At 36.4% G+C, this 9,397-nt stretch overlaps 1 protein-coding gene across 11 annotated transcripts in view; it reads left to right on the forward strand.

Moving 5' to 3' along the window:
• Positions 1–9,029, forward strand: part of FAM214A (family with sequence similarity 214 member A) — an 86,662-nt gene extending 77,633 nt beyond the window's left edge. For 7 of the 11 annotated variants that reach the window (XM_015558917.1, XM_015558913.1, XM_015558914.1 and 4 more), the window contains 3 exons: positions 477–635; positions 6,445–6,513; positions 8,789–9,029. In XM_015558917.1, the coding sequence (XP_015414403.1) occupies positions 477–635; positions 6,445–6,513; positions 8,789–8,992 (432 nt within the window). In that variant the 3' untranslated portion in view covers positions 8,993–9,029. Of the gene's footprint in view, positions 1–476; positions 636–4,020; positions 5,267–6,444; positions 6,609–8,788 lie in introns of those variants that run through there. The other 4 variants (XR_001512575.1, XM_015558919.1, XM_015558915.1 and 1 more) reach the window with 4 other exon arrangements.
• Positions 9,030–9,397: the final 368 nt, after the last annotated feature.

The following is a 9,397-nucleotide window of genomic DNA, read 5'->3' on the forward strand; positions in this document are numbered from 1 at the left end:
TAGTGAAATCATGTGGTATTTCAATGGTCAGTCTTTTTATTTTAGCCATTCTAGTGTGTGTGTAGCGCTTTTGTGCTGTAGGTTTTGTTGTTTTTAGAGAGAGGGGAAAGGAGAGAGAGGGGCTCTGTGAGGATTAACAAAATTTCTGATATCATACCAACTCTGGTAGAGTTTGATTTGTTTATTTACAGAAATAAGAATAACATTGAACAATTAGGTCTAACGGTGAAATTCAAGGATAGCTCAGCATGGGTTGGAATAGTGAGAGGAGGCAAACTTGATAGCATGGTAGAAGATCGATGGGAGAGGGGTTAATTTCAGGTCAGGTGAACATTAGAAATGAGGGCATGGCAATGGCAGCAACCACTTTTCTCATGCCAGAAGGCATAGTAATGTATTTCTTTAAATAGAAGGCAAAATGAATGTGTTGCGTTAACTTTTAAAATTTGTATCTTAAGAATTATTTTGTCTTCTAGGAATCCGTCTTGAACTATCGCTTAGATCCGCTCTGCATTCTTGACGGCTTTACGGCCGAGGTAGGGGCCAGTGGTGTTTTCTGCCCCACACATTTGCTGCTTCCGGTAGAAGTGTCATTCTACAGTGTCTCCGATGACAATGCTCCCTCTCCTTACATGGCAAGTATTTTTTAAATTGCCTTTTTCTGCTAAACTTTACCAACTTAATGACAGATGTCTTTAAGTTTAAAGAGATTGAGGACTGCTTTGGTGCAATGGTTGAAAATATAAAGTATTTCCTAAGAGAAAATTGAAGGCTGAATAGAGACTAATTAATATACCAACCAACATGTTACCTCGCAACTTCTTTCTGAGCTAGCTCCAATAATAGATATCTTCTTTTGCATTTGACAGTGGCGCTGACATTTTACTTGTTTCTGTGTGATTTGAAAAAAAAAGATAAAAATTTGATTAGTGACACTATCATTCCATGTCTTGCTGGGTTCACACAAATTCTCAAGTGCTTACTGTGCACACTGTTCCCACAAGGGTTGCCTTCACATGTGATCCTCTCAGTAGAGTTTAGGGGAAGGCACGGTAACCTAAGGCTTCTGCAGGGCCCTTTTACCCACTTTGTCCTGTTTGGTTTGTCTTTAGACCATTTTATTCTAATCCTAAGGTCCTTTAGAATATTAGTTATTCTGACTGACTGCTAATGTTTTACTGGAGAGTAAGATAGCTCAGGGGAATTAGAGCAGAGTATTGAGCCTTCCAGTCCTGTGATTTCATCTTTTCCGTTTTTTATTCCAGTGCATTGAGCATAAACTAAGCCTTCAACTGCAGAAATGATACCAAGTCCTGGAGTATGATTAGTATCAGCCATTTTCCAAAACACAGAGAGCGAGAAGCAATGCAAGTCCATACAAGTTTACAGAGATGGTGTCAAATAGGGAGTCAGAGCTGGGTTTTCAGTTCGGTCTTCCTTTGAGAAATATATATCTATATATCTATATATCTATATCTATATATATCTATATCTATATATTGCCATAGGCATAGAAATATACAGCTCTGGTCTTGCCCCTCTAATGTCCTCGCTACCACCTGGCTCAATTGCTTCCTCTCCCCCATCTTTTAGATTTTCAAGGACATTAATAATAGTGTCTTTTGTTATTAATAAAAGTTGTGGAAAGGGAATTCTACATAATCAAGAAACAACAGAGGAAGGGAAGTTTTACTTTTTTTTAGAAGCCTAAATATAGCCTACTCACTATTGGCTCAGTGAAGCTTTATTCCATTCTTTCTTTTTTTAAAAAATATATTTTATTGATTTTTTACAGAGAGGAAGGGAGAGAGATAGAGAGTTAGAAACATCGATGAGAGCGAGACATCGATCAGCTGCCTCCTGCACATCTCCTACTGGGGATGTGCCCGCAACCCAGGTACATGCCCTTGACCGGAATCGAACCTGGGACCTTTCAGTCCGCAGGCCAATGCTCTATCCACTGAGCCAAACCGGTTTCGGCTTTATTCCATTCTAAGTGTGAAAATTTTAGTCAAGATCCTGATCCATGTTTCATACTTCAATAGAAAAAGCATATTGGTGTCTGCCCATTTATTCAGTTTTCTTTTCCCAATAATATTTACACTTGCAGATCATAACCATAATGATGCACAACATTGGTTATTATGAAAAATGAGGCCCACTCCTTGACAAACCTACCTGTTATTCCATAAGCCACCTGTTAGTCATTTACTACGGAAACAGGTATCCACTTTTCCAGTATAATTTTGGAAAAAAATAACTCGTAATTTGGGTTAATTAATATAATGGAAAGTGCCATTGAAGTAAGGTCAATATTAGGATAAAAGTGCATAATACTGGAATGCTTACAATATTATAATATAATTGTGACAGTGTCCATTTTGCTTTACCAGGACATCAAGAAGTCTCTGCGATTTAACATATTCTACTGATACATAGTGACAGAGAATTGAAAGATAAGGTCGAAAATACTGTAATCTGTCATTGGGGCACAGAGTCCTGATAACCATTAGGTTGGCTGAGGAATAAGATAAAAGAGTGAATTGGCTAAACATTAGCTCAAATAAATATATTTGAGTGAAATTCATGAGCAAGAGGTTATTTGAACTATGCTTTAAAAAAGCACAACAGCATTAATCCTTGGCCTTGGTTGACATTTAAAAAATGAAGAATTAAGAGATAAAGGATTAAGAGATTTCTGTCTTTAAAAAGCACACACAAACGATTACAGATCTTGAGAGTTTAAATCAGGTTATTGAGTTAGTCTATTCTTAAAGAGTTCTGATTTGCTTTTTTCTGATAATATTCTTCAATAAACTTTCCATTGTGTAATTTTTTTTGTCAGATTACTCATTAGAAATGGGTTCCCTTTGCAGCAAATGATGCAGTCCAAATCTTAGACCACAGATCTTTCCTACTATAAATTAATAAAATTACTGTTCTTCAGGGAATTGGTAATTCCATCTGTTTTCAAAGTACTGATTATGTTTTGATAAGATAATACATATAACAGATCAGCAGAGTTGAGACGCCAAACTCCTATTTGTTACTCTAAATAATAACCTTGGGACCTCACATTACAAATTACACAAATGACTCACAAAGATAAATGTTTGGCCCAGAAATTTCTGCCTTTACGGTATAGAAGTGGTACTGGACTTTTCAATAAGTAATTCCTTAAAAATTAACTCAAAGCTATGTAATATCTCTCTCCACTTGGGTGTCAGTGGTAAAAATGTTCTTCGAGTGTTGTATAATAATACAACTTTTCACAGTTTAAAAACCATTGCTTAGTGGAACCAAGCAGAAAGGTCTAGAGCAGGTGTGCCAGTACCAAATTCAAGTTATAACTTGCATTATGTCATATTAACAGGGTCATATGTTATTTTCTCCTATTTGTAAGTAACCAAATTAAGATAAACTTCTTTCTGTTTTACTTAGATTTGTATATTTTCTATTAAACAATAATTTGAGAATAAGTTTTTGTATAAGATTTGACCTAGTTCATTTATCTTAACCTTTCTATTCCATCCTAAAATGCCAGAAGTACAGCAACTTTTTCTTCATAGAAATATTGATATGCTGACCAATTAAATAACTTAAATAATAATAGAATTCCAAATAATTTCTCCATTTCTTTCTAATTCCTAATTTGCCAACACCATACTGGCTTAGAAATTGTAAAGTGTTGCCCTGGCCAGTGTGGCTCAGTTGGTTGGGCATCATCCTATGCACCAAAAGGTTGCCATTCAATTCGCAGTCAGGGCACAGGCCCTGGTTGTGGCTGGATCTCTGGTGGGGTGAGTGCAGGAGGAAGCCTATCAATGTTTCTCTCTCTCTCCATCTCCCTCTGCCTCAAAAAAAATCACTGAAAAATCTTGTTTAAAAAAGAAATCATAAAGTGTTGCTTTAAACCTGAAAGTTTTGGTTGTGTTTTTTTTTTAATTCTATTTTCTTGACATGCTTCTCCCTCCCGGAAGCATGCCTGTGCCTTTCCCTTCCCCCATTCTTTCCTCTTAGGCATGTGTCTCCTAAAATCTAAGGGTTCCTACAAGACTTGGAACCAGGGGAGCAATGGGCAACGACTGCTCGTCTCAGGCTAACCCCCTGAACCTGTCTCCAAGGTCCTCTTTGTTGCTTCTTCTATTCTAAGCCCTTCCTTGTATCAATGTCCCCCAGCTTTAGTAAACTTACTCTCAAAATGAAAAAATAATCTATATTATTTCTTTATAAATTAATTTTGTTACTGTTACCATGTTCTGAAAACTATTATAATTGTATTAAAGGAAATAAATATAGGCTTGATAGTAGTTTTTGAGTTACCAGTTTCCCTTTACTTATTTAAGGTAGGGTGGCACAAAAGAACAGTAATGTATTACCTGTAGCAATGTGATTGTAAAGGTGGCTATATTTATATATTTTTTACCGTTTTCCCCTAGAACTAGGAAGAAGATGCTGTAGCATTTTTCATATAGAACAGATTGTAAGAGAGAACATGTTTAAAGCTTCATTGCTGTTTTGGTTAGGGATACAGTTTGTTGATAATCTTGTTTTCATGTTTCAGATGGTCATATATAAATCACATTTGTCAAGAGCCACGTTTCTTCTCAGTGCCCATTTTCACAAACATTTCCCAATATTAACATGTTAACAGTCCGATCTCAAGTGCTGTTCACTTAGAGTTGTGATATTTCCATATTGGAGTCTGCTTTTTCCTTTTACCTTGTCCACTCCTTTTTAGTCTCCCCTCCCCCCACCTTGGCCTGTCTTTCAAACACACAGATGTTACCTGATGGGACAGTCCTGTTTTATATTCAGTTTTACATAAGGTTGGCATATTTTGGTGTGCACAACATAAAAAGATAGGATATAAAATGGAGAGAATGCAATTATTCTACTTAACTACTCAAAACAGTTAGCCCAGTGAAAACAAATGAATTAGCATTCTTCTCTTAAAGCCATCTGAGAATTAAGTATCACAGTCACTGCCTGTCATTTGGTTATCCTGGTTATCTGGACATTTTCACACATTCAATCAGAGCTTCCCTTATATTAATTGGTACATCTTTCCCATTTGAGGACTGCTGCAATGATTAGAACATCCTTCTCAGGAAACTTCATTATATAGCACAGCAGTGCTTTTCATACATGAATGTGTGCATGATATCATCTGGGAAATCTGGTTAAAATGCAGAGTTGATTTGGTAGGTCTAGGGCAGTGATGGTGAACCTTTTGAGCTCTGCATGTCAGCATTTTGAAAAACCCTAACTTAACTCTGGTGCCGTGTCACATATTTTTTGATCTTTGCAACCATAGTAAAACAAAGACTTATATTTTTGATATTTATTTTATATATTTAAATGCCATTTAACAAAGAAAAATCAACCAAAAAAATGAGTTCGTGTGTCACCTCTGACATGCGTGTCATAGGTTCGCCATCACTGGTCTAGGGAGAAGCCAGTAATTCTGCATTTCTAACAAGTCCACAGGTGATAAAGATGATGCTGGTCTGTCTCTAATCCATATGACTAAAGAACTGAGTGCATTTTTGGCCAAGAGTTAGATCCTTCCATATTCCTGACGTTTTATATGTCCAAAGATCAAGATGTCCAAGATGATTTGCTTAATTTCCCTCTTCCCACATGATACAAGGGAATAATTCTATATCCCTTCCCTTTATCCTTTTTAGTTAAGGAACTTCTTACTTTTGTATCCTGTATCTTAATAGAAATGTCAAACAGTATGGTGTTATGTAACTGTTATTTACTTGGTATATTTGTTATCCTATATAATAAAAGGGTAATATGCAAATTGACCCTAATGGCAGAATAACCAGAACAACCGCTGGACCAGTCACCATGAGGCGCACTGACCACCTCTCAGTCCCTTTCCCCAGCTGGCAGGCTCTAATCGCCTGATGGTGAACGGGGACCCAGGGTTGAGTGGTGGGGGACGTGGACAGCACCAGGCCAAGGCCCCCACCCCGCCGGTGGCCCCACACACAAAGGTTGGAGGCAGGGCTGGTGATTGGGTGGGAACAGTCCCTTTCCCCGGCCACCAGGCACTGATCAACCAATGGCGAATTGGGAACTGGGGGTGGTGGCGGGGGGCGGGGCCGGCTGTGGGAAACCGGGGAAGATGGCCCTGATCACAGGCCAGCCCTAGGGACTGTACCCGCACACTAATTTCGTGCGCCAGACCTCTAGTTTATTATATATTTGATGTTACATATTATTTGTTGCAACATCTGCAAGAAGAACAGTAAATTGTTTTCATACCAGTGGCACTCTCACTATTTCATACTATAGAATTATCTGTTAATGCAATGTGAATTTTTTTCCATACAAATAGAATTCTGAAATTTTAGTATTTATTATTATTATTTTAGTCTTTTGTATACATATGCATCAGTTTGTACTCAATTTGTCTTCTTTTATTTCAAGGGTGTGATTACTTTAGAGTCCCTTGGTAAAAGGGGTTATCGAGTACCTCCTTCAGGAACAATACAAGTGGTATGTGTTTTATAGCCTACAATTGCAATAATCATTCTCTCACATACATATAGAACTTAGCCCTTTCTCCTGCTCCTGCTGCTGCAACGACCTTGGTAAGTAAGAGTGGGCTGCAGCTTTGTTTGGAGTTTCCCTGCTCTGCCCCAGGAGTGACCCTTTGGGGGCCTCCATTAAAGGAAAGCATTAATAAGCTAATCAAGGTGAATGCATTTAAAAAAATAGTATACGACAGTTCACATAACTTCAATAGGGTTATTCTAATATAATCAGAAGCTAGCGTTACCAGTGCCTTCTATTTAAAATAGTAAGCCAGATTGAGATCAACCTATTCAAAAGGAGACCCCAAATATTAGACCCCAGGAAAACTTAGGGAACAAAATTACATATCCCTAGGGTAATAATTCCTACATTGATCTAATGAGAATGTAGTCTGGCAGATGTCGGGGCAGAGAAGGCATGTTTCCTTTCGGTCTAGGTGTTGATCTAGTTTGGGTCCAGGAGAACTGTTCCGGCCCAGAGCAGTCCTTCCGCACCCTTGGTCTGAGGTTCTCGTAAGAGTAATTAGATAATTAGATGTCAAGGTCACCCTGCCACTGAGTGCATCTCCAAGTCAGACCCGGGATCATCTTGAAAGCCCCGGAGTCTATTTATTACAGAGTTGGCCCTTGCAGACTAAAAAGAGTCTCTTTGATATTTGTCAATTATACCTCAATAAAGCTAAAATTTAAAAAAGAAAAAAAAAGAGCCTAGTGAGTTCCTCACACTTAGGATCTGGTGCAATTCAACAAGCCTTTTTATGACCTTTGGCTTCAGTGGGATTGGTGCTCACCAGACCACTTTTACTCATCACCCTTGTTCCACTACAGCCAAGGAGTCTATACCTTTGTTTATTGCATATCACACAGGAATTAAACAGGACTATGCAATATGTATGTGTGCGTAGATATTGCAATATTGAGGAAGAATCACTGCATATTAAAGTAAAATGTTTATGTTGAATGGAAATCTTGAACTAAAAGAATGATACTCTGTTCTCTTGCCTCTGGCTGTGTAGAGCATATGCAAGTGTGAGTCACTGGAAAGCTAGCTGTCAGTTGTCATAATAATGAGGCATAAACACAAAGGCAGCACAGTCGCCTCTTGTTTGAGGACTGCCAACTTCAATGGTTAATTTTAAATATGAAATTTCGGTATATCTTTAATTTCTTACATAGTTTGATTATATATAAACATGGTTTGAACTCCTGGCTTGCTAGTTGTGTGGTTTGTTGAATGTATTCGCCTTAAATCTTAAGACTCACTAGATTTTTAAAAATTGGATCATAATATTGATATATTTCTCATTTTGATTCAGTGAGTGATGTCCAGTGCCACGGATGAGCTTCAGAAAGCATGGGCACCAAGTTACCTATTGATGTGTTGGTAATTTGGTTACAGTCAGATCAGCAGCTTGGGATTTTGTTTATAAAATCAGCATTTTAAAAAATAATATTCCTTTGATTATTTATAGTCAAGTGTCAATTGAATTTAATTCAATCTTCACCAAGGATACTTATTTTGGTCTGTTTATAATATTGATGATTTTAAAAAGTGTTACTGCAGTTTTTGAAATGAATCCAACTATGAGAACATGAAGTTTTATTTAGCTTACTTGATAACTAATAATAATGAACTTTATTCTCTAAGTTTAGAAGCATTTCAAATAAGAAAAAGTCTCTTTTTTGAGAACATATTTTAAATTTTATAATAAGTATATGTACCTAAAACACCAAAATGTCTACCTTTATCAAGCTTTTATTTTTTAAGAAAATTCTATTTATTCACTATGAAAATAGGAGGAAAATTAAAATTGTATTTTTGGAAATTTGCAAATGGTACACTGTAATGAAACTAATGTTTGAAATAAATGAGCTGGATTATTTTAATTCATTGAGGATATATTTTGCATATTCTAGTGGAGCAATTTATTAAAATTTGAGTAAGGAGTAAAAGTTATGTATTGGCTATTAATATAAAATTTGTGACAAATTTTTTACTTGCTTTAGTATTTTATATTATTGTTAAATAAATAATATAAATTGAATCATTTTTTTTAAAAAATTGAATATCAGTTCATAAACTTCTGAAATTTTATTAGCTTTAGTCTCCAAAACTGAATTTATATTCACTGGCATTAATTTATTACTTAAAATCTTTTTTATTATTGGCATAACCATTTTGAGTCAAATCAACAAATCACTGTTTTTAAAAAAGAATTTCTGTATTGTTTCTTCAGACCTTATTTAATCCCAATAAGACTGTGGTGAAGATGTTTGTTGTGATATATGACTTACGAGATATGCCAGCCAATCATCAGACATTCCTACGACAAAGGACTTTCTCTGTACCAGTTAAACAAGAAATGAAGAGAAGTGTTAATAAAGAGAACATCCGTCATACAGAAGAACGGTTATTACGCTACCTCATACATCTGAGGTAATATTTAAAATGAAAATAAAAATGTTACTTTAGGAGAACAACTCTAAAATTTTTAGTTTATTTTAAAAACTGTCACTCTAATTACACCAGTGCCCCTTGGGATTTGCTTAACTTGCAAACTTTGATGATATGCCAGGATGAAGAAAACACATGGCACATCTTCTTGCAGTCATTATTACTTCCTGAATCGGAGGAGTTTTCATTTCTAGCTGTATGCAAAATATTTTATATCAAAACAAATGCTGATAAATCCAGGACAGTGAGACACATTTTCTAAACCAACACTGTCCAATCCTATATAATAAAAGCCTAATATGCTAAGTGTCCAACCGTTCGACCATTTGACCGGTGGCTATGACGTGCACTGATCACCAGGGAGCAGATGCTCCAACTGGTAGGTTAGCTT

Source organism: Myotis davidii, unplaced genomic scaffold, assembly GCF_000327345.1.
Source record: "Myotis davidii unplaced genomic scaffold, ASM32734v1 scaffold132, whole genome shotgun sequence".
NCBI classification, from domain to species: Eukaryota; Metazoa; Chordata; class Mammalia; order Chiroptera; family Vespertilionidae; genus Myotis; species Myotis davidii.